Source organism: Scatophagus argus, chromosome 2 (assembly GCF_020382885.2).
Source record: "Scatophagus argus isolate fScaArg1 chromosome 2, fScaArg1.pri, whole genome shotgun sequence".
Lineage (NCBI taxonomy): Eukaryota > Metazoa > Chordata > Actinopteri > Scatophagidae > Scatophagus > Scatophagus argus.
In genome coordinates, this window is record NC_058494.1 from 13,340,998 (window position 1) to 13,366,534 (window position 25,537).

The following is a 25,537-nucleotide window of genomic DNA, read 5'->3' on the forward strand; positions in this document are numbered from 1 at the left end:
TTGCCTTGCAGGAAGTTGTGCTTATACTGCTTATGTGATTTTCAGTAACTAACCTATCACCCCTACTTTCTGCTTCCCCATTCTTTCCATCTCATCGCCACACCCCTCAGGTCCAAGCACAACTCTTGCAGTTTGCAGCAAAAAACATTGGTCTGAATCCTGCACTTTTAACCTCACCAATAAACCCTCAACAAATGACTCTATTGTACCAACTTCAGCAACTGCAAATGGTGAGTCACAGTCTGCTTTCCATTTTTATTTGTAGTGCTCAATGACCTTGAGAACTTGTGTGTTATGGACCTATAATATAAATAGAAGCCGACCAATGATCTAATATTGACTGACAATTCAACAAAAAAATAATACATCTGTCTGAGAAACAACAGCTAAAATTGAATGTTTTATCACATGGTAACAGTTGATCCATATCTCCTACTACTCCTTTTCGTTCCCTCCATTAATGTATTTTTCATTTCACTGAATTGTGCTTTTGGTTTCCTTCATTCAGGCATACCAGCGTTTACAAATCCAGCAGCAGATGATGCAGGCGCAACGCAATGTTTCCGGCCCCATTAGACAACAAGAGCAGCAAGTGAGTCAACACAGTGCATCGTTACACACACACAACAAGTATCATAAAGGTAATTTGTTTCTCCATGTGAGAACTGACTCAAAACAATGACACAGCTTCATTTTTGTTTCTCAACAAATACTTTGATTCTCATCTGACCACATAAAAACAACAGTGCAGGAAATAATTGTGTGTTACAGCATGAGTTGCTCAAAATTGAAGATATTTCCATAGAAACATGTTAGTTGTCATTGAATGTAAGCCAACCAGTCTTCCTCCTGTTGTGAAAAGGAGAAAGGGTTTGTTCTCCCTTTTTGAAATTTTTGTTGCTTTGTAGACAGATATAAGCAGCCTGCTGCAAGACGAGTACTTTTGAAAGAGGATGCTTTTGTGAGCAAATGCTTGTAGTTTCTCCCACCATTTTTCTCAACTTTCTCTCTTCTCACCCAGGTTGCACGTACAATCACCAACATGCAGCAGCAGATCCAGCAGCACCAGCGTCAGCTGTACCAGGCGCTGCTGATGAAACAGCAGCCACTTCCCTCTCATTCCTCCTCATCTTCCTCCTCTGCTGGTCTGCATCCTCCTGGTGGCCCAGCTGGAGGCCCTGGATCCAGCAAATCAACCCTGGATCCCTTCACAGGCCCACACCAGGCTCCAGGCCTTGCCGACACACTACACACCAAAGAGCCGCCGTCTTCGCCCAACGCCTACAGCACCTACCCTCTCTGTGAGTTGGGTTTTGGGATAACATCAAACAATGTGAATCTGACAAAATGTAACTTGCTTGCTGTGATAACAACCCTGTGGTGTATCCATCTGTGCTCACACTATACAGTGTGGCCATCCACAAATCATAAATTTGTTACGAGGACCCCTATTGCGCCCCACCAAAAGCACAATCAGTCCATTTTTTTAAGAAATAAATTCACATTTTACATTTAGGCTCCTCCATCTTCTGACAATGTTCCAGCTTTAGGACAACCTATATCACCCCCTAAATGAGGATCAAAAACAATTTCTTGACACAATAAAATGTGGATTGTTCCTGATTTATTTAAATTAATAAAAACTGCACTTGTCTACTTGAATAAATTCAAGATTATTTTTTTTGTGCTTGTGCAGCTGGACTGAATCCAAACATGAATGTAAATTGCATGGAGGTTGGGGGTCTGTCCCTGAAGGAGCCCCCTCAGCCCCAGTCCCGCCTGTCCCAGTGGACACACTCCAACTCCATGGACAGCCTCTCTGGCAACTCCTCAAACATGGAGAGCAACCTCAATAAGCACGGTATGTTCAAGAAAAACATAAGCAGACATGCACACATTGACTTTCAAATAATGACCTTACATTTGTTTGAGATATTTAAGTTAAGTGTTAAGTGTGCAATGATGGGGCTTCAGTTGTGGGTAAGAGCTGTAAAATGTTATTAAAATTATCTAGGACACTATCATTACATGCCTTCACACATTTGAGCCTCATGAACTTTTTTATCAGTGAGAAACTCAAGTGAACAACAACTGAACTGGCTTCTTCTGACGCAGAGCTTGTTGACAAGAAGCCAGCGTCAGTTCAGTTGTTTTTTTTCTCACATTCTGACTGCAGAGTCATTCACAGCCAGAAACACTTACCCTCGTGTCAAAATGCCTCCCATTTGCACTTACTGCTCAGAGAAAAGCTGCCCTTTCTCAGTGTGTTTTTCCACTGATGGCTGCGTTGTATTTTGTTTTGTGGTGATGAACTAGATTATTGACACCAGCTTGTTCATCTCTACAGTTTCCCTTGATGATATCTCAAATGTTAAAATTGAAAACATCTGAGATCTCATCAGTGTCTGCTCGGGGTCTTTTTTCCCCACACCCATTCTGTCTTCAAACTGATTTCCATGTTAGAGTCTTATGAGGAACAAACACTTAAAAGTGTGAAAGCTTTATCAGTGTCAATTCTGAACTTTGAAAGATGTACTGACAAACTTAAGATACTCAGAGCATCAGAGGATCAACTTTCTATACAGTTAGGTATGAACTTAACTAGAGCCTGACAGACAAAATAATAGCAAAATAAGTAACCCATGCAAAATGAAGAACTGTGTATTCCTTTCTAACTTCACAGCACTTTCATACATTTTACCCTCATTATAAACTGAAGCTAATTCCTATTCTCTTATTTGTCTGTGTGTATGATAGGTGCCATGTCTGCTGCCTCTACCCTGGGCCCCCCTGGGAAACCCCCCCAGCTGGAGGACTCATACAGCCCATACAATCTAATGTCCAGCTCTGAGTCTGCCACCAGCCCACTGGTGCCCCCAGACAGCTGGGGTCAGGGCAAGAGCCCCAGTGAAAAGATCTCCAACGGGACCAACATTAACTGGCCCCCAGGTGAGGACAATATCCAAGCAAAATAACTGGTAATGCCTCTATAAACCTCAGTCAACCCCGGGGGTGTCTTCACTTTCACCATGTGAAAGTCTCTCTTCTCAGAAACACAGGTGTAATTAATAACTCTAACAAGGGCTCTGCTTTGTTCAAGTGTCCCAGTAAGTTAGTGAAACAGTGAGCCAGCATGAACCGAAGAAACTAAATGGAATGTCAGGCATTAATAATGTTAGTTTTTACTCCAGTGCTTTTACTCCTGGGACATGCCAGAATGTTTGTGGTCAGCTACAATTCCAGATAGACTTTTGAGAGTCCAAAGAACATCAGCTAAAGTGTCTCCAAATGAGAAAAAATGCAAAACGTAAACATAAATATGTTGGCCTTGGAGCAAATCTGCTTTGTAGCAACCCACAGATATTTTTCATTAATAAAAACCAGTACAAGTTTTTGTGTGTGAAAATACGGTGCTACAACATGAAAAAAGAAGAATCATCTGATTAATTCAATATTCTCACCAGCAGTTAGTCTGAGAATGAGTATGTAGAAAGCTGTGGTTGCTAAGTCTTTAAACTTTAAGGAAGTCATGAGATGGCTCCTTGAGTTCCTCAAGTTGTGGCATTGTTTAAAGAAACCCTTCATTGAGCAATTTATTTTACTCCGTCAGAGTTCTGCCCAGGTGTGCCATGGAAGGGCCTTCAGAACATTGACCCAGAGAATGACCCCAACATGACACCTGGCAGCGTCCCCAGCGGTCCCACCATCAACACCAACATCCATGACGTTAATCGATACCTCCTGCGGGACAGGAATGGAGGTACAAACAGAGCCAGGGACGCAAATGTCAATTTAAGACAATCCGTAGCCCTTAACCAAAAACATGCTTTGTTAAGTGAATCAAATTACTTCACTTACACAAGCTGATCCAAGTTCCTATCTCTATTATCCCACAACATCATGTGCCTGTACTGATGCATACATGAATTTCTTTATTTTTGTTTTTTTTTCCCTCTCCGTCTCTGGTCACTTTTACCTCTATGACCATATAGCCACTTCCCCAGCTGCTCCACTTCAGAATGGCCCTCTGCCTCCAACCAGCAGTGACTGGTCAGTCAGTGGCTACTCTAGTTCTTTCAGTCTGTCATCTTCTGATGGAGACAGCTCAGGTACACATCCAGAGTGTTTTCCCTCCATGTGTGGACCTGCTAAACCTCTCCCCATCCAAACAAGATCCCTGGGACACCAGTGACTCCCTGCTTACTCTTCACCTTGGCTTACCTGACCTTATCCTGACCTATATTCATGGTCTTCTTATACCAAGTCACACCTAAACTTGTTCCCACAATGCATATAAATTAAGCCTGTACCGATACCATGACCTTTAACTACCTGTGCCTCTTTGATCCAACCCATACAAAAACAAGCTTCACCCCAGCTAGTCATGACATCAGTACACACCCTGTGTGTGTGTGTGTGTGTATGTGTGTGGGCACGTACATTAGGATCTTTTTCAGATGTCTACTGTGTATGTCAGTTATGTGATTCGTAAATATTTTGTCTCATTTATTTATAGACATTATTTATGTAGTTTTAGCCTTTACAATCATTATGGAGGAAGGCAGGGATTCAGTGCAAATACAGAACAATGGTATTGGAAACTGAAAAGTGTGTTTGCTTCTACTTCACCTCTGTCTGTGACTTTTGTTGATTGTAACTTAATTGTATTGTTACATCTTCGTCCATTAATAATTTCGATCAACTTTATGCTATGTCCCCATCCTCTCTCTATGTAAAGGTAAACTGTCTGATATGAAGTCCACCTGGTCCCAAGGGCCCATCTCCCAAAGCCAAGCCTCTCTGTCCCATGAACTGTGGAAAGTCCCACAGGGGCCACGCAACACCACGGCCCCTTCACGGCCCCCACCGGGCCTCACCAACAACAAGCCCACCTCCACCTGGGGCGGCAACTCGCTGGGCCTGGCCCAAGGGTGGAGCGGCTCCTACTCCTCTGGTGAGCATTCTTCTCTGATATCACAACTTGAGTTTATTAAGTTATGACAAAAAAACCATCATCATCAAGACTCCTTTTCGGAGATTAAAGAATTGACAGCTATTTACAAAACTTGTTATTTTTAATGAGAGTACATCAAGAACAATTCCTTGAATAGAAGGCAACTTTTCCTAAAGTGAAGTATGGCATGTATGACATTCTCTTCATGACATATTGCACTACTTCCACTCTGTACTACCTCACTTTTGTACTACCTCCAGAACCATATTTATTTTACTTATTTTTTTTCTATTTTATTTTATTTTATCCTATTATTATATGTTACTCATTCTTACGTTCTATGTCTGCACCAATCACCAAAACAATGTGTAATGTGAAAACTTTTCTCTTACATGGCAATAAAGACGATTCTGATTCTGATATTTCACACCCAGCAAATACAAACATGACTGGAGATGCATAGGTGTGGCAGTGTTCACAGCTGCAACTGTTCGCTCACAGCACACAATACACAGGCTGCTAAACTGACATCTTGAGGTTTACCGGCTCAGCGAGAGGCCTCAGTCGAACATCAAACGTGCCCTTGTTTTGACATGACATGTCTAAATTTGAGGAGGAAATACTACTTTTCGAAACACAGACAAGATCTTGTGTGTGAAAATAGAGATTGTGTGCAGAGATCACATTTTTCTCTGAAGAGTAAAACTTTTTGACCTTCATCCCAGGGCTAATGTGTCCTGACAGCGGTTTGACAGGAAATTGCAGTTTCCCTTAGAGAATTCTGCTCTATCTATCACGTACTCTTTGTTTTACATTTACTATTGAACCAACTTTCTTTTACTTAGTAAGTCACATGAGTGTAAAGTGAACGGAAAAACTCTGCAGCTCCACTAATTTTCCTTTTCCTCAGTACTTCATGTTATATATGACTGTGTCTATATTTCTCCATGTTTGCATTTGCAGAGGGAACCACCTGGAGTACTGACAGCTCCAACAGGACCAGCAGCTGGCTGGTGCTAAGGAATCTCACCCCACAAGTACGTCCTCTGTGCTGCTTAATGTGTTATGTGCATAGTGTTATGTGTAGAGCCAGCATGTAAAATATTAGGAACTCAAAAGATAGATCTGGTCACTGATCAGTTTCATGTATCATGGCCTAGATGTGACATGCTCAGAAAGTACCAATAATTCTGTGCTTTTAGCAAACATGTTAGTACGTGTGATACAAAACACTTTCTTTCTTTCTCTTTATTTATTTATTTGCAGAGTGGAGAAAATAAAAGTGAAATGTTAGATAAAAACAAGGGTTTGGGGCAGATGTAGCATAATGGTACTCAAAAAACATGAAAACAATTAAGGATAAAATGTAAGCTCAGTTACTTAAAGTATAAAGTGTAATTGCATTTTTTTGCCCTTTGTTTTCTATTGTGCTCCAGATTGATGGTTCGACTCTTCGGACCCTGTGCATGCAGCACGGCCCCCTGATCACATTCCACCTCAACCTGACCCAGGGGAATGCTGTGGTGCGCTACAGCTCCAAGGACGAGGCCGCCAAGGCCCAGAAGTCTCTGCACATGTAAGACTCAGCAAAGACTCTGAACTACTCATTTCATTGCATTACTGTCATTTGCACTACTCTGTCATTTGCACAATACTGCAGTACTGTTTAGATAGCTTTATTCTGATGTTTATATCTTTAATTCTGATTGCTTTTTTTATATTTATATAGTGTTGTTTATATTTATTTACATTAGGTATTTTGTTAGGTAATTGGGCTTATACCGGGACCGTGGAAACTAATTTCGTTCCACCTCATGTTTCTACATGTGTGAAATGACAATAAAGCTCCTTGAATCCTTGAAGACTCCTACATCAGCCAAGAGTGTGCTTAGCAAACCAAAATTGGTTTGTAATGGTCACCCATGTTTTTTTTTTACCACTTCCACTTTTTTAAAAATTAAAGTGAAGTAGCTATAACAGAGAAAGAAAACTTGGAGCACCTCGGGAAAACCCACTGTTTGTGGTTTCTTATTGATGCTTTTCTGTGTTCAGAACAGGTCAGTTCTTTGGAAAAGCACAGACAATATTATTTTTGTATCTGGACTGTCACATGGTGGAGGAGGAAGAGGTGAAGAGTCATGCTGTAGTATTACAGTGAGCCATTTAGATTTGTCCCTTAGTATTGTTTGCTAGGCTGCTAGTGGCAGCCACTGCAGCTGGTTGTCATGGAAACAAAATGCAAAACATGTGACCCACTTTTCAGTATCAGCAGCTCACACTGTGGTTGTGGCAGTGCACAACTACGCATGATAGCATGATCAGACTTTCTAAAAATATCTGGTGTATGCTGTCCCATCTTTATACAACTAACAGAACACATTTTCATTTTCATGAAAAGTGTTAGCTACTTATTCCTGTTTGAATTAAGACCAATGATTTCCTCCTCTTGTCTTCTGTAAGGTGTGTGCTTGGAAACACCACCATCCTGGCGGAGTTTGCTGGGGAGGAAGAGGTTAACCGCTTCTTTGCACAAGGCCAGTCGCTAGGGGCAAACACCACTAGCTGGCAAGCCAACCCGGGAACCAATCAAAACCGGATGGCGGCCGCACAGTCCCACTCTATTGGCCAGTGGAACAGCGGTGGTGGTGGAGGGAAGACCAGCGGAGGAGACCTGCTGTGGGGCGGGGTGCCCCAGTACTCCAGTCTATGGGGACCTCCGAGTGGAGAGGACGCCCGCGTTATCGGGAGCCCTACCCCTATTAACACCCTGCTGCCTGGAGATCTGCTAAGTGGGGAGTCCATGTAGGGTGATGCCACGATACACTAAATAACCAATCCACCACCACCATGTGGTCATTTAAGCCATTGGTGGAGGTTGGGATGGAAAACAAAATACAAAACAAGCAAGCAAACAAAAAAGAAAACAAAAAAACAGGAGCAAGCAAAACCCAAGCGAATCATGTGGTGATAATCAGTATCAGTTTGAACTGTTATGAACTGTGAATTGTGAATCAGAAGGCCAGAGTCCCTACCACACAGACTGCAGACTCCAGTCCTTCTGTTTTACTTTTGTCTTTTTTGTTTGTTTGTTTGTTTGGTTTACTTATTGGGGGAAAAAGTTTTTTGTATTTTTGAAATGCATTATATATAAACAGAAACTGAAATGAGACACAACACAAAGAAACCATCTAAGTGTTTTTAGTTGTTTCCATACACGTAGACATGACATTCTGTGTGAAGTGTTTTTCGGAGAAGCAATCAAAGCTGCCATCTGAGACTTTCCTCTCCCTCCAAAAAACAAATTCATCCCAAAATATAACTGAAAACGACCATTCCCAGCATGTCCGTGGCCAATGATGTGGTTCAAAGACCTTTACTAGTTATGTTAACGTTTCTTTCTCAGCACTAATATTAGCCTTAAGTGCTCTCTGGCCCAGGTCCTTCCTAAGCCACTTTTTTAATTTTGTTTTGTAACTGAAGAAATAGCTGAAATCTTGCACAGTTTCACCCCCTGAACCAGCAAGTGGTACAGAATATGACTTGGTGTCCAACTCTGTCACTGGGCAGTAAGAAGGCCTGGCCACACAACTGGCCCTACCAATCATCAGCTTAAAATTTTTAATTTGTCTTCTCAAATGGATTGACCCAGCAGTTTTTTTTTTTGTAGGGCGTAGACCCAAACTCATTTTTTGATATCTATCACAACATATAAGCTGAGAGAAGATTATTTGTCAACCTCGCTACATGTCTCCATACATGTCTATGTATGTCTGGTGGCACCTAATCATTGATGTCTGCAAACCCAGATCCTTCTGGTCACCTTCAACTTGGAACCCAGTCACTTACTGGTGCTTTCTTGAATTTTTTAATGTCCAGTTTGGTGTGATGCCCAGCGGTCTGTATGGTCAGCCAGATTTCGGAGGGAAAAAAAAAAAAAATCGACCACAATTTCACCATCACGAGACAGTTACATTGTGCAATATACACCATAGACTTTTCTTCCGTCCATACTCTTATGTCCACCGGAGCTGGTTTCTCTTTCATTTTTGTTTTTGTTTGGTTTTTTGTCTTTTTTTTTTTTTTTTTTTTTTTTTTGATTGTTGCCGATTGCAGCAAAAGACTTTGGAACTTCAAAAACCTTACCCCTTTTCAAAACTTGGATTCCCCCCAGGCCACCATTCCCACCGAAACTGTTGGGGGAAAAAACTCTGCAAAGAGGAAAAAAGCAGCTGTTGAACTGTGCATGCAACAAACTGTACTAAAGGGTGACACTGGGTACTCAATAATGCACACTTCCTCTCTGCATGCCACAGCCACACCCAACAGAGACTGAATCCACAGTGGGATTGGATGGTTCTGGGTATCTGGCACAATACCAAATAAGAGGGGTTCCTCCTAATGCAGTAGACCTATGAGTGTTCCTTGCGTTTGGTACTGTACAAACAGAAGAGACTAAGACTTTTTTTTTTTTTATTTCAAAGGGTTTTATCATAGCACTTACGAAGAGCAAATCGCTTCAGCTGCAATCCAATAAATCAGAAAAGGAGCAGCGAAAACATTGAAAACAACAAAAAGAAAAAAAATATACTGCTCTTTTATGTACTATATCTGTTCCTTGGAAATGTGTCTGGCGTTGTTCCTCTGATGGCAGGATGAAGGGAAACAAAACTGAAATGTACCATTGGACTTTGGGGGAAAAAACTGCAGTCTATGATTTTTCTTTTTTCCTTCTTTGAACAATATCAAAGTGAATATCACTGTTACTCCAAATGTTTAGCCTTGTTCTGTTTGGAGGCACTAGACTTGCAACTTCAGCTGTCTCCGACACCCACTGGCCAGTCATTCGGAGTTGGGTGGGGAGGGGGAGCGTCCACCGAGTGCCTCTCTGCTGTGGTCCTCTGAGTGTCAAGCGGCAGTCCCACAGTGCAGCACTTCCTTTTGGGCTCCACTTGACCCTCCCTCACTCTTGCAAGAAGAAGCAGCTCCTCCAAGTCTGGCCATTCATGGCTCTCTGCCACACAACGGCATCTCCAATGGGGGAGGGGGAGGGGGGGGCTTGCCACCGCTCAGCCCTGCTGTTGTTCCTGCCCTCTCCCCCATCTCTCAGTTCTTTGACACAAAGATCACTTTAGCTGGAAGATGTAATAGTCATATTTCTGGAATTTTTGCCAGTGTACTTTTGTTTTGAAAAGATCTTTTTTTTTCAATGTGTTATAATGTGTTTTCTTTTTTTTTTTTTTTTGCCTACATGCAGTGGTCTACAAAGTACTGGCTGCTGAACTAGCCCTTCACTGTTCATATGCAGAAACACTTTGGACAGAGGTGCCTCTGTATGTTCATCCTGTGTATTGAATGCAAAACGAGGATCAATACTACAGAGCGTTATTGATTGTCTATTTGTTTTTAAACTGATCACGCTTTTGAGTTTGACAGTATTCTGTAGTACTTCCAGGTAGTATCTTGAGATGTGTAAAACTAGGGTGTGTCAGATGAGGGTGTGGGTGTTTGTCGCTCCAAGCTGCTCCGCCTGCCCGCAGGCTGTCCCCCCTTGCCCTTTGCCCAGCTGCTACGCCATGACCTCCTCTCCTCCGCCACCTCAACTAGACCCAGTAGCCCCCCTCCTGGCCAGGCACCAACAGGCCCTCCTATCTGTTTTCTATGCAAAAAAGACTAGAAGCTGGGGCCCTTTACAGCATGCCAAAACTGACTTGGGAATGAGCACTCCTCCCAGATCTTGGCAAACCCTAACAGTTGTTCCCCCCACGTGCACTTCTGTCAGCACTTCAGAATGGCCGCCATTCCTGTAACGTCAGGCTAAGCCACCAGAGCACTGTCATAAACTGAACTCCAAACACTTTATCGAAGGTCGGCCTTTCTCTCTGCGCTGAAGACACTTCTGTCCAGCTTGATCTCAGGGTAGGGGAGTTGATACCAAGTATGAGCTGCAGCTCTCCATATCTGTCCTTTGTACTGTGAGAGCAAAGTCTTAAATTAAAAGGCCATCTGCGCAACAATATGTACAGACCTCATGCCTCGAACTTAATCCTGATCGGAAAGGAAAAGGCTTGTATTGAATCCTTTTCTCAAAAGGTGTCCTCTCATTACTATCTCGGGGCCTCTTAGGGCATGTAAAAGATGCCAGTGTAATGTGCCAATATAAATTTGCTGATCTTCGCTGTATCTTTATAGAGAGCACTTCTGTCCCCTGTTCGGAGGAGCTTTGATAACTTTTGCGGAGAGTGCATTGGGGGACAGGAGGGATCAAACAAATGGGCGGCAGCATCACACCCTTAGACGACTGAGTTTGGTTTGCTTTGTTTTGGTTTTTTTTTAATGCTTTTGTGGGGAATACCCCATGCTAAGGAGAAAATCTTTACTCAGTTGGGGATTCCAGTTTGCTACAGTGCACAGTCAATGAGGGTAATCCCGGGTACATATTTTTTTAAAACCAAAAATGAAATCGCATTTTAACGTCATTTTTATGAAGTTTGACATAAAAATCTTAAAAATGCTAAAAAATCTAAATGAGAAAAAAAAATCTATAATATGTTAAAGCTCTGCACTTCTAGCTGAAACGTCTCCGGTCATCAGCCTCTACTATCACCATCTAAAGGGAGTAGACTGATAGCCGGGGTGCCTTTTTTGTGGATGCTGTATTTATCTTGTTTTTACGTTTGTGTCCTGCTCAAAGCGGGCCCACTGAACTGTACATTTCCACAGACCCAGATGGCTTGGGCCCACTGTATCAGCCTCACTCTCCTTGCTCTGCATCAGCAGGAGGGGGAGGGGCACATTTCAAGAGGTACAAAGTCTTAAAAGCATTAAAAAAAAAAAAAATTATAAAAATTTAAAAAAATAGAAATAAACAAGAAAACGGGAAAAGGCTACCTTTTCAGGACTTTCAGTCCTGCAGCACACAAGCAAAAATCACTATTGCCTGTTTCTGTAACTGCCTTGATCCAAGCTCAGAACGACCCAATAGCCGAGGACCTCCCAGCATCCTGTACTAACTGGAGAACCCTGACAGTGAAGGGGGTTTCCCATGCTGCACCAGCATTGAGAGGCTCTCCTCTCTACAGCTCTGTTCTAGATAACAGTATATATGTATACACTACAAATATACACATACACACACATATGTATGTATGTATATATATATATATATATATATATATACACATACATATAAAAGTAAATATATATATGTATATATATATATTTACTGTGAGTATGGTGTGTGTGGTATCACCTCTTCAGACTTCTTGGATCGTAACCTCTGAAACTTTTCGTTGTAGTTGAAAAGGTCTTGGTTTGATACAACTGAAAATGAGCAATATGTATTTTCCCCGCAAATAAGTGATACGAAGGAAAGAATTCGGGTCGGGTGTAAACTGATACTTGATTGACTGAAAGCTACGTCTTTCTTACACGGAGTTGGTTATGCACGTTCTGGTTTTGATGACATATTGCAGTACTTTGAAGTGCTTGTACTGTTTATATGTGTATTTGTTTAATTAGCCTGTCTAAAAGCCCAACCCAACCAGATGATCTAAAGATTTAAAAAAAAAAAAATCACAGACATATCAAAACAAAACAAAATATTGAACACAAATACTTGAATCATGGATCACCAATAACATAATGTGAAGTCAGTAATTCTTTTTTTGTTTTCTCCATCTGACAGGTACACTTAGGGGCTTTTAGAGAATATTAAACATGTATTGCATTCAGTTACAAATACAAAATCTTTGAGAAAAATGCAAAAGTCATCTTAGATATGTGCTTGAAAGTCAGATGTTTGTATGAATGTGTGCGCAAGAAACTGTGTGTAGCGGGCACATGGCCTGCTGTTATGTTCCACTCAGTATGTTATGCTTTGTGTCTGTTTTTTGTTTTCTCCTTTTTCTTGTTGTTCAGTCAAAAACTATTCTGATAGACATTGTTATTATCTTCTAACGTTGCACTGAGTGTCTTCTACCCCTCACTCAGCTAATCGTAGATGAACGAGTATAAGTACGGAGGGGAGATGGTGACAATTCATGTGTACATGTTTACTCAAGGACTTAATGGATTTTTTTTCATTCTATCTGTAAAAAGTTTATCTACCTTATAGTGGCTTTTATTGTGGAATGATCCAGTACAAGGATTATCATTGAGTATTGCACCATTTTGTTTCAATTATACAAAAAAATGAGAAAAAAAATCATAAAAGAAAAAAGAAAAAAAAACAAAAAAACAAAAAAAAGGTTTAAAAAAAACAAAGAACTGTGGCCATAGCTAGCTGTAGAAGGACTAGTAATCCCTATGTACACTTCATGGAGAAATGAAAAGGGATAAAGTGTGGGAGGTGAGTTTGTTACAAGACTCATTTCAGAGGTGCCTATCTTTTCTGTTTTTGTTTTTGTTTTTTCCTGTGCAAAAGCCACCTGTCGTTTACAAGCATTTCATTTGTCTGAAGTTCAAGGAAATAGGATAGAAATTTATAACAGGAATGTTGTTTAAAAAAGAAAAAAAAAAGGACAAATTTCATCTTCCATCAAATATGGACGTGAAAATCTTGCAAAATGAAGATTTATGCTACTTAACGAACTCTGGGATTGATCAGTGTTGTGTCATATTTCAGTTTTGAATTTCTCTTTCTCTGTCGACACACTATCTGTATGTAATGAGTTGTGATTTTATGTTTTCTGGAAGCGACGCAGTTTGCTCACTATCTTGCACACTCGAAAAGAAAAAAAAAAAGTCGTGGATTTTGTCTCAGGAAGGCCAGGGTTCCAGATACCGACTCCATCATATCTAGGTTTAAGGTTTGCGTGGAATTTAAAAAAAAAAAAAAGAAAAAAAAAGGCAACTGAAAACAATTAAACTCCAAGCAAGCACTGAAGGTTATGTGTTTAACAGAGTATAGAGACTACCATTGTTTCTTTGAAACAACAACAAAAAAATTTGTAGCAAGTTATATATTTACCAAATAAGACTGAGAATCAACTTTGAAAAAAGTGGAGTGCTTTACATGTGAAATCTAAGTAGAAATTGCTTTACATTTAAACAACGATCAATGGTTTGAATATCAAAAAGACAGTGACAGAAGATGCATTTGTTTGTTTTGAGTTTGTTCTTTATTTCTCCATACTGTAGTTCAGGAGCGTCGTGCAAGAAGTTTTTGTTTGTTTGTTTGTTTGTTTGTTTTTAATCATCTCTCCTGCCTGTTAACATGTGTGTTCCTGTGACAGGTATTCAGTAGTTGAGAGATTTCATGTATCGGATGGGTTTTCAGAGGCAGGTTGAAGTGGAGGACTAAAGCTGGTTTTTAAAGGATCATGATCTATGCACATAGTGGGAGGGAAGAGTCCAGGCCCAGCTGCTGTACTGCGGGTGTTTGTCGACTCACTTGGGGGAGGGGGGGTCAGGGTTTGATGTAGGGTTCTTCTTGTTTTGTCTGTTGCTCAAATTTCCTCCACTCTACTTTCTCTCTCTCTCTCTCCCCCCCTCCTCCTCAACATCATCATCTTCATTTAATGTTTTTGCAAAACTTTGCGTCGCCATGCTGTGTAATCCTTAACCAATGAGCGCTTATCCTTCTGCTAAAGCACTGTGGGTTGTACTGAAAAAAAAGCCCATGACTTTTAAGGCTGTCTGTTTTTTAAGGGGAGGAGGGCGGGTGGGGGAATGGGGGTACTTTGCCTTTGCCTTTCTCTTTACTTTGGAAAAAAGAAAAAAAAAAACATGGAAAATGAAAAATGTCTGTAACTGAAATACAAAGTTGTGGCTTTTAATGTTGTTCTTTTTTCTCCTCATAGAATGTGATTGTTAAGGACATGCACCGGAAAAAAAATGTTTCCATGGATTATGGAGCTTCTTTCCGACTATATTAATAAAATACAAATTTTCTTGGCTGTTAATGTGTGTCTTGTTGCCCTTTTTTAAAGTGCTTCAGTCATACATGCTGTATATTACAGGCGGGTGATGTGATTTCCTTTCTGTGTATTTTCACTGGTTATGCTCATTGTGTGCAAGATTGCAAATCAGTAAACAGGAACTAGCATCAGTGTGATAAATTACTTAAGACACACTGAAGTTTTTAAACTCTTGACATGTTTTTATTTGTTTTCTTTTTAAGGCACTATTATACTTTGTCAGAAATACTTCTATAACAAGTGCAACACTATGATTGTCTTCCAGGAAAGACAGAGAGACAGCACCTTTACCCCCCATCCTTCGTGCGCCTCCTTCTCATCCCTCCTTTGAGTCTGGCCGTTCAGAACAGCTACAAAATCTGTTGACATGCAGGGAAGAAGCAGCCTGCTAACAAGCATGGGTCAAACAATGTAGGCTTCACTCAGTTGCTAGTTTATTATGTTGTGTATATCACAGTTGGTCCCGTATTTCCCAAGTATCTAAACTTTAAATGCCCCGTTATAAAACACATTCACCATACTATAATTAGGGACACCTAGCTAGAACTAATGTACTCATAATACACCACTTCTGTTATAAATCATGAAGGTTACAATGCTCCATTTTTTTTATCACTGCATTTTAAATAATGCAGTTAATTGTGCTGATGATTTCCGCTGTATTATACTGACAGGTGTTTCTGTTATACAATATTGTCCATCCCATTTATATCACAGCACCACAAGCGACCTCCAAAGTGTTAATGATGTTGAATCATTGAGTTTCTAAATCAGTTTCAACAAAACACTGAACATTACAACCTTCATGAAGGGAGGATTTATTGCAATGTAGCATAAAAACTAAATCTAATAAACTGGCACCTTAATATAAGTTTCAAATTTTCCCCCAAAAATCTGCTCTGGGCGTTTTATGAGGAAGAAAAATGCATTTAACTTGTTTGTTAAGGGTGCAAGGACACAAGATGACTTCATGATGACATGAAAGACTTCTTAATTTTCAAGAAAAATGGGAAAAACATCCATATCCATATCACCCAGGTTCTTAAGAAAACGTAAATGAAATGCAAACACTCTTTCAAACTATTGCAAGGCCAAGATACAGGAGATAAGAACAAACTGTATCAGAAGAAACTTAGCTGTTGAAATCTGCTGAAGAAAAGTATTAGCAGGAGTCCACTGAGGTTCAGGCAGCCGAGTAAAGTTAGTCTTGTTCACGGTGCTGGTGGGCAGTTTCAATATTTCATTTGCGAGAGTCCCTCCTGGGGTACAGGGCCCCAGTGGGGCTTTCGTAATGGTTTTCAGGGCAGGACTTCTTCACAGGGCAGTTTCTGTACTCAGAAAACTGCATTTCCTCCAGATGTTGAGAGGCCAGTTTTCCCCTGGCGGTCTGCACCCCGGCCATCTCCTCGTAGATGGGGGCCTGAGAGCGTGACTTCCCACTGCGGCGAGATTTGCCCTGACAGGCACACAAACAGGAGAAACAAATCAGTGAACGAAACAAACACACAGTTAACACACTCTCGATTTCCTGTGTAAAAATCAGAGCTTTTCATTTTCTCTCGAGGCAGCATCCTCAATAGGAAGTCATCCAAACCAAGTCTAATCGTCATTATGACATGTGTTACTGCTACTTGCAACCAAAAATATTAATAATACATTTTTTTTAACAATCTGTGTGGTTCAGCACTGGTATAAACATGTTTAAAGCAAATGAACAAGTAGCATGGGGGTTGTTGTGCCTTCCTTGCTAATTTTTAAGAAAAACATGCTGACAACTGACAGCATCAAGTTGTGAAACTGCAGTGGTTTTGTGGTGAGCTGCAGAGGAAGTCAATGGCATGCTCTCAGCACGCAGGTGCTGTTCATGGTAAGGTTTTATTTTCTCTGTTAGTCATGTGTTTATGTGAGAGCAGCACACTGTAAGTCCACTCACTCTGTAAATCACCACTAGTATGAGGAGGATGAGGAGAACAGCCACAGCGGAAGACAAAGCATACAGCAGAGTAGAGTAGTTGGAACAGCCACACTGTCCTCCTGTGAAGAAGAAGAGAGAGAAACGTTCAACACAAGAGTCGACTTCAGTGCTGCTGCTGCAGGATACAAATACTTGGGGCCACCCAACCCACCCCCCACAACCACACACATACACACACACACACACACACACACACACACACACACACCACACCCCCAAGAAACCGCATAGACACCATTCAGCTTCCTTGCTGCACTCTGTTCGCATTTCTGACCCCGAAATATGCATTCATAAAAATACTATAAAACAAAAGCAACACTAGAAGCAGTGCGTGTTAAAAAAGTGGTTAAAAGGCAGTTCAAGACCTTTTTCAGTGGGATTGCAGCCAAATTCTCATAATCGTTAACTTGAGGGGGGAATCATTTACTGTGTATATATATATATGTATGTATGTAAAGGCCTGTGTCGAACACGTCCAACCTGTTTACACAAACGTCAGTCGAAAAATCAAATAGGTATCCGTTTAGATTTCTCAGTAAAAGCAAGAAATGACGTACTTTTCACATCTCTGACATTCTGTGAAATTTCACCAACCTATTTTAAATAATGCATCTCCTGAACTATATATGTGAATATTTCAAAAAGTGGTGATAGTCAATATTTTTTCAACTCTGAACAAATAAAACACATTAAAAGAAAATATGAATCCCCCTTTCACAACACTGCTGTTGAGCACTGTCATTTGTCAGGGGCTAATTTCAGCTGTGGACGAATATACACTTTGAGCTTAGTGCTGCTTCGTTTTAATATGTTACCGTTTTAAATATGTGTATGTCACAGCTTTTCTTTCTTTTTTCATTTTTTGTGTTTGTCTTGTGAAGCGCTTGTAACATTTGTTTTGAAAAGTACTACAAAAATAAACTTATTGTTCTTAGCCACAGTCAATACTTAATAACGGGATAATTTCATTGGTGCTTTCCCTCTTTTCAAGTTAAAAAAATGTATGAAATATCATCACACTCCTCCGTTATGACACAGAACTATGATTTCAAGATCATTTTGAATTAAGCGTTCACGACAAACGTTGCTTAGCAGAATTGTGACATCACCTTTAGCACTTTGCTTAGGAGAAGTACGTTTGTTAATAGCGCAACTGAAATATTTTAATGCCAGTCTGTCATGATGAATCCTACTTAATACATGCATAAAATTTAAGTATAGAAAACATTTGTTTCATTTGTTACTGGACTGTATGTTGTTATCAGTTGTGCACACACACGCATACATTCAAGTAAAAAAAAAACCAAAAAAACAAAAAAACAAAAAACAAGGGAACAGTGTTGTAAGAGTGACAGAGCATGTGAGGCATGAAACCTGAATCTACTCAATTCAAAACATTATTTTGAAAAGAAAAAAAAGCAAGAAAGTTTACTTGGCATCAGTCAGTGAAATGTTTTCTAAAATTACTGCCTTTGTTGGTGATATTATCAGTGATTCTGTTAGTAGAAGACCATGCGTTTCACGCTCAGACACACAGAAACGACAGCACAGCAGTAAAAGAGGAAACACAACAGCAACAGTTAGCACAAAAAGAGACTGTTAATTTCATTTCAGAAAGCCTGAAAAACAACTGAGGTTAGTTTGAGTAACCTGGCCAGCAGGTCCAGCCATGACCCACCTTGCACAGAAAGAAAAAACACCTGCTTCCCTAGACTGGTGGTGCTGTCAGGCCTGCCCCGCAGGAGAAGCTGGCAGCTGTACAGGCCGCTGTCGTCCAGCTGCAGCTGCTGCAGGGTGAGGTTGTAGGTGATGCCGCCGGGGCCGGGCGCAGATGACAGCTGGATTTTCTCCACAGGGAACTGGGAGGACGAAGGGGGAGGGCCGCCGCCGAGGTCACGCTTTGAGTGGTACAACACCTCCACAGGTGCCCGGCCCCTCTGCCGCTTCAGGCTCACCCCGTCCACGGCCAAGCCTTCCCCGCTCGGGGGGAGACAGGGGAGCGTGGCCGAGCCCCCGGCACACGTCTGTACCAACCCTATGTTCTCCCACCCAGGGGTGTCTCCAGAGGGGAGAGGGAATAAAACTTCAAATATGACCTGTGGCATGTCTGTGCTGAGGAATTCAGTGAGATCAATGGGAGCGTAGCGCTCTGACATCTATCAAAGTGTTCCATTTCATCTGGATAATCCAAATATTATTACAGAGTATCGGCACTTCTGAACACAAACGCTTTAAAGGTACAAAGTGAATGCAATCTTTGACCAAGACATTTTATGTACAGTCAACAGGCAGTAATATTTAATTTTTAAAGTTACTTTATCAATCCCAAGCTGGGAAATTACTTCTCTGCATTTAACCCATCACTGGTTGAAACACACACACATGCAACATGCAGTGAAACACACAGGAGCAGTGGGCAGCATCAAGCGCCTGGGGAGCATATATATTGGGGGTTAAGTGCCTTGCTCAAGGGCACATCAGCCAGCTAATGGTGGGGTGGGGACATTATCACTCCACCACACTCAAATTTTTCCTGCCCGTCCAGCGACCTTCCGATCACAAGCCGCTTCTCCAACCTCTAGGCCACGGCTGCCCCTAATAATATAGGAAATAAATAATAAATAAATAAAGGAGCTTTAAATGCACCCTTAAATATAAATTCATGTTATGTAAAAAATAAAATCATAAAGTCATCTAATTTTTAACGCACATTGGGGCTGCTGTGGGACTGAAGTGAAAATGATTTTTAAGATTTAATGTACTGTATATTGTTTTCTCCAGGAAGAAAACAGTTTAGCCCAGCCTCAGTTTTAATAATTTTACTTGTTTGCGGTTGAGGCAGAGGTGGTGTTGTTTTCCCAGACCTGGAACCAGAACTAGCAGCTGACCAGAGTGAGTCACCATGGACAAATGTTGCATGCGGTTTGAAATAAGGAAAGACAAACGGCTTGGAGTTCACCATCAGATGATCACAGCTGAACGTGGATCAGGTTTTAGGAACTGAGAGATTACTTCAACAGTCACGCCACTAAGCAAAAAAAAAAAAAAATTCATGTTGCCATTTCCAATGAGGTTGCCAAGTTGAGAAAAATCCCTCTTCCTGTATATATATATATATATTCATTGTGATATTTACTTAATTCATAACACCCCTTCAGTTTAGTTTTCCACCTGGATGTAAGGCACCTGGTCCAAACCCCATTCATCAACAATCATTATCACTGACAGCCCCGTACAAAGGCGCTTGGTGCTGCTGAACTGCATCAAACCCACTCAACAAATGTCCCTGCAGACACGTGTGTGGATGTTTTGACTTGTTTTGTGGTAATGTGGGTGATAACTGCACAGCTTAAACGCCTGTCGGTGACAAACTGGCGGAAAGTGCATGCGTGTGGGTGGAATGAAAAAAACAAAAATAAAATAAAAAACAAAACAAAGACACTCACCACCCCTCACAAGGAGGAAGAATTCAGTCTTTCCAGGCAGTCGCAGGTCTTCAGAGGAAGGGTTTTCCACCATGAACTCACAGTCGTAGCGGTCTGTGTCATCGACCCTCAGCTCGGAGATGGTCACATTGAGAGCACGGCTGCTCGGGTCCCCGCTCACGCTGATGCGGTTTCGGTATTCAGCCTTAAGGACGCTGACTTCACTTTTGGTGTGCATGAACAGCACCTCGCTGGCATGCAGCCAACGGCGTTTCAGGTACACGCCGAAGGGTGGAGGTTCTCTCTGCTCAAACACACAGTGGAGAACCACAGAATCCCCTTCTTGTCTCTCAAAGAACACAAAGTCGCTGCAAACTTGAGAGAAACAGACAAGGAAAGCGTCAGAACGCATCCATATTCAGTGTGAGAGAGAGAAGACATGAAGTGCTTCAAGTAAAAGCTGCTATTCAGAAACAAACACTAGAAATGCAGTATGTGAATAAGGTGCGATTCGACAAAATTTCCCTTTTTTAATTTATGCGTAAAATAAATAACTTAATAAAAATTGAAATTTGCTAATCTCACTTTTTTTTAAATCCTATTCAGTAATATTCTGAGTAACCTCTCACCAAAAGTGAGATGGACCAAATAACAAAGGCATCAGTGTACAATCCAACATACCACTACAAACTGCAGTCGAAAATATGAATAAAGCTTAATTAATCTTACAGCCAAAAACTTCTGACACAATAGTGCATTATATTGCAGTGTTACTGCTTTTTTGTCCACACCCAAAATAATAAATTGATTCATGCTAACTTCCCTCTGAAATGCTGACATACTTTTCACCTCTAAGCACAATTCAAACAGAAAAGAAAGAAGCAAAAAATGAAACCAGGCCAGAACCAGAACTTACCACATCCAGTCTGTGTGATGAACCACAGAGTCCACAGACCAGCCACGTACTTGATCCCAGTCATCCTTTAATACTGTCAGAAAACACTAATTCAGGTCCTGCTGGAAATCAGTGATGGCAATCATGACAGCACTGATGCAAAAACTTAAAACTGGGTGTCAAAATTTTGTGTGACAGTAAATGAAACCAAGAGGAACTCCAGAAAGCTCCACCTTCAAGCCTCAAGATGATCACAAGAGGAAGCAAACACCAACCCGACACCATGTATGGACGATCAGGCAGTATGGTGCACAATTGATAAAATGTAACAGCTGACACATAAAGTTTGGGATCGGGATAAGAAACGTCTGCACAGTTAGAAACAAAACACAAATCTCTAAAGATCCAACTTATTTTGTTTGTTTTAGGCACTGTGATCCAACTGTTACACTCAAGTAACTACACCCACATATATTTTAAATTTGCATTAATTGCCTTTTATATACATGAGAAAAATTTTCCACAGTCAAAAATATTTTTGCATACCCCAGAGGGATTCTCATTCTTCTCAACGGAGCCATGTCTGCCTGTGACAATAATTTGAGTCAGTATCCAGATGGTCACCTATGAAAGCAGCCTGTTTGACAAATATCTGTGACTTTCAGGCTTGACTGGCCAGACAACAAAAACATTCAAGACTCAAGTCTGAACTGAGCATAAAAATAATAAAAAATAAAACACCAACAGCTGGTCTTTACAGAGCCCCTTGACTTTAAAATCTGATTAAGTGTTATGTTAAAAAGACAAAACTAAGTCCTCCCAGGTGATGTGAACAGGAAGTGATTAAAGCAACTGATAACTTGAGACACACTTGAAAAAACGTTAACCTTTAACTCAGTCAACACGTCTTCCCACTTCTGCTCAAAACATGTAGAGCTGTGACGCTCTACATGTGGTCAAACGGTTCTAAATCAACATTAGGAAATATCTCTATGCATGAACACAAAAACAATGAAAACTGAATTATTAAATTTCTTAAATGAATAAAAATAAAATGTTGTTTCATTAATTTTCTGTTAACTTCTCTCACTGTATCTTTATTTTAATTTCAAGTCTATTTTTTACTTTGTGGTCTCTAAGGAGTGAACACTCTTAATAGTTGCAGTAACGGCTCCCAAAGAAAGGCACAAAAGAGAAATGACCAATTATGGAAACTGTTATTCCACTCCATTTGTTATCTCCACTATTTCTGCTTGCATTCATCCATACCCTCACACTACAGTATATACTGTTCTGGGCAAACTTATCAGGCCGTGTCCTCACCAGACTTCCTCTGGCCTTATGTCATCAGCAGTAGTGATTCTTAAGTGTATCTGCTCAAGGGTTGTGTAATATCCCCCAGGTGCCACTAGGGGGTGCACGCTGAGCTAAACGAATGGATGCCTCAAGTGACCTCAAACTGAACCCAATAACTGAGTAAAACAAGTGGCAGCAAAATAATGAAATAATTTTATTTTATTATTATTTTTTTTTTTTTAAACAAAAACACAAAAAGCATGAGTTAGACATTGTGTCACATTTTCATCAAAATATAAAGTTACTTTCTGGACAATATTCCTTTGTGGACCAGCTTGAACTCATTGTAATACAAATCCAAAAAGAAAAGTTGGAAAACATGACTTGAAGTTTGAGCAAGAAAAACTCAGATGGCATTTTGACTGGTCATGACAGTTTAGCAGGCAAAATTTAATTAATCTGAATTTTCCATCCATTATTAAGAATTCTTTTTCTTTATATGTTCAATGTCAAGAGCCAATCCACATTAAAAAAAAAAAAAAAATGATTTTGATACTAAAGTACATGCTGTTACCAACATCTCTGACCTTTCACCTGAAGAGCCTGTTCACCACAATTCATGCTGACAGTTTTGGTTTCATTTGTCAAGTTACCTTAATACAACTGAGGTAAATGTTTGGCTGTAGTGCTTACTGAAAAACTACATCTAAAAAAATTCTTTGCAAAAATATGTCTCTTTTCATTGGATATTTTGGATATATTGGATTAATAGGGATACAATTTCTGAAAAGTGATGTTTCATAAAAAAACAAAAACAAACATTTGTTTATCTCAATTTTATTGGGGTGCAGAAACAATCTTAAAACCTTGGCTAAGCAGAAATACAGCCTTGTGGTTGTATGCTTTTGGACACCAGTCAAGTTGCCATTTGCAGCCATGTCTGTGGAGACTCATAGAAAGCTTTGTCACATGGTGCACCCACAATCACCTGAAGCTCAGTATCATCAAAACCAATGAGTTTGTGGACTTCAATTTTTTCCAAAGTGGATCCTTCACACAAATATTCAACCCCGCAGCACAGAAGATCAATATAATCAGTACAGTTTCGAGGTGGACACCCAAAGTTGGGGTGAGCAATTCAGTAACTGTTCTTGAGTTGTGGTGTTGAATAATGGACTGTGTTTTACAGAGCAGCATGTGAACTTTTGTCATAATTATATGAATTGATTTTAAAAAGGAGCACTCCACCAACTGTACAAATTAAGATTGGTTGCTCATTACAAGGAATACAATAGTGCTTTTGAAAACAGTTGTGTATTGTCTTCTGTGACTCGGGGGGGGGGACTTTTTTTTTAAGTCTGACAAAATGTCAAAGTAGTCATGGGACAAACTGGAAGCTTGGAGCTCCAAAGACTTGGGCACTGATCAGGCAGTGAGGGACAGTGAGGACATATCCACCTCTGCTGCTTTAATTTGCAGTGGTCACAAACCAAAAAGGTTTTGAACCAATGTGTTAGATACTAACAGAGAAATATGATTTTCTTCTCCATTAGGCTGAGCTGACCCTAACATATAGGACACCCAAACACACACAACCTTTAAGGCTGACTACTTACCATATTCGTCCACTTCATACAAGACAAAAACCATAAAAACATGTCACTTACCGCACTCTTCTATCTCTTCAACATAATACCAATTCAGTCTTCAAATATCTTAGAAATGTTATTAACATACTTAAACAAGAACATATAATGTAATACAATACCTAGCATCCAGTTACACAGGACAAACCCACACTATAATAAAGATCAGGTACTTACTGGGTTTAACTGACCTGTCATGCCAGCTGAGTGGGTTTTAAGGCTGATATGGATGGGCTACAGACAACAAAAACAAATACAAAGCAGTAAGTGATATTTGCAGTGGAAAAAAAAAATAAATCTCACGCCACACTAAATACCTCCATATAGGCTTCTAGTGGCACCACCATGTTTTCTGACCCACGTGTGCACTACAGAGCTGGTGTCTACATCTCAAGCATCTCTCAGAGATCACTTTCTGTACAGCAATCTCCAGCACAGGAGAACTGCAGTGGACACTGGCCGATGATTACGTAAAACACTTAGGACAGAGAGGATGGACAAAACACAAAATCACCCAGCACTTACAACTAGCACTGCAGTAAACACCAATCTAGTGAAGCGGTTTATCTTTAGCTCACCACAAGTGTTAATGTATTGTCACGTATGTGCCATTAGTGTGGGGGAGGGTCTCCTTGTCACTGGTTTCTTCTCACTAAAACAGTTTTTCTTGCAATTGGATTAGGTCATTATACTTTGAAACTTTTACTTTCTCCAACATATACTTTTGCAGGAGGGGATGCACTACCAATTCAGGGAATTGCTCCTGTAATTCGCAACTGCAGTCAATTAGCATTTAGTAGTTCTTGCCAGCATCTGATAACCATCATTTAACTTTAACAGAGATAAACCACAGACAAATATGCAGTAAACACTATATAGGGGGGAAAAAGGCTAAAAATAAATAAATGAGCAAGCCTGTTCTTTAAAGAATGAAAGACAATATCAGCTTTTCAATATCAAAAACCAAGTGTCACAAAATTGGCATTTAACACAGAGCAACTGTATAGCTGGGTTTGTTATTTTGCTTGTCACCTGCAGTGCATTATGGGGACATGACTGTGAGATATGATGAACACTAACACTGTAGCATTCATGCATGTTTCAGGATTGTATGCATGTATAGAAGAAAAAACAAATAATGTATCAGGAATGAAATTTAGCTTCTCTTCCAGTGCTGTATAAGTGTACTATATGTACAAGTATGTACAAGTATTTAATCTGAAGTTATATTTCCATCATCAGGAGGTAACATGCAGTACTTGGAACCACAAGTTGGCCAACATCTCAGTTTTGGACTGTTAGTGCACAAACACACTAAATATTTATTCAAGTAATTATTTTATACTTTTAATATTCAGTTTTATTAAGAAAATGCCAGGTGGACTCAAAAAAAAAAAAGATGATGGCAAACTTGGTTTTTAAATACCTG

The 25,537-nt window shown here is 40.4% G+C and overlaps 2 protein-coding genes across 7 annotated transcripts in view; one reads left to right on the top strand and one right to left on the bottom strand.

The window, feature by feature from the left end:
- tnrc6c2 (trinucleotide repeat containing adaptor 6C2) overlaps positions 1-14,856 on the top strand; it is a 54,216-nt gene extending 39,360 nt beyond the window's left edge. For all 4 annotated transcript variants that reach the window (XM_046410760.1, XM_046410768.1, XM_046410777.1 and 1 more), the window contains 10 exons: positions 111-230; positions 509-592; positions 1,022-1,301; positions 1,697-1,861; positions 2,758-2,949; positions 3,611-3,760; positions 4,739-4,954; positions 5,918-5,991; positions 6,391-6,530; positions 7,415-14,856. In XM_046410760.1, coding sequence (XP_046266716.1) covers positions 111-230; positions 509-592; positions 1,022-1,301; positions 1,697-1,861; positions 2,758-2,949; positions 3,611-3,760; positions 4,739-4,954; positions 5,918-5,991; positions 6,391-6,530; positions 7,415-7,760 — 1,767 coding nt within the window. In that variant the 3' untranslated portion in view covers positions 7,761-14,856. The remainder of the gene's footprint in view (positions 1-110; positions 231-508; positions 593-1,021; positions 1,302-1,696; positions 1,862-2,757; positions 2,950-3,610; positions 3,761-4,738; positions 4,955-5,917; positions 5,992-6,390; positions 6,531-7,414) is intronic.
- On the bottom strand, positions 13,772-25,488 carry cd7al (cd7 antigen-like). Of its 3 annotated transcripts, XM_046410825.1 has the most exons (7): positions 24,426-25,488; positions 24,286-24,342; positions 21,188-21,260; positions 20,293-20,646; positions 18,525-18,905; positions 16,805-16,905; positions 13,772-16,327 (listed from the first exon to the last, which is right to left on the bottom strand). In XM_046410825.1, the coding sequence occupies exons 3-7, from the start codon at positions 21,249-21,251 to the stop codon at positions 16,112-16,114; spliced, it is 1,116 nt and encodes a 371-aa protein (XP_046266781.1). In that variant the 5' UTR covers positions 21,252-21,260; positions 24,286-24,342; positions 24,426-25,488; the 3' UTR covers positions 13,772-16,111. The 3 variants fall into 3 exon arrangements, with proteins under 3 accessions (XP_046266781.1, XP_046266774.1, XP_046266792.1); XM_046410818.1 differs by having other exon boundaries at positions 24,286-25,488; XM_046410836.1 differs by lacking the exons at positions 24,286-24,342; positions 24,426-25,488 and adding an exon at positions 21,713-23,196.
- Between the last annotated feature and the right edge of the window lie 49 nt (positions 25,489-25,537).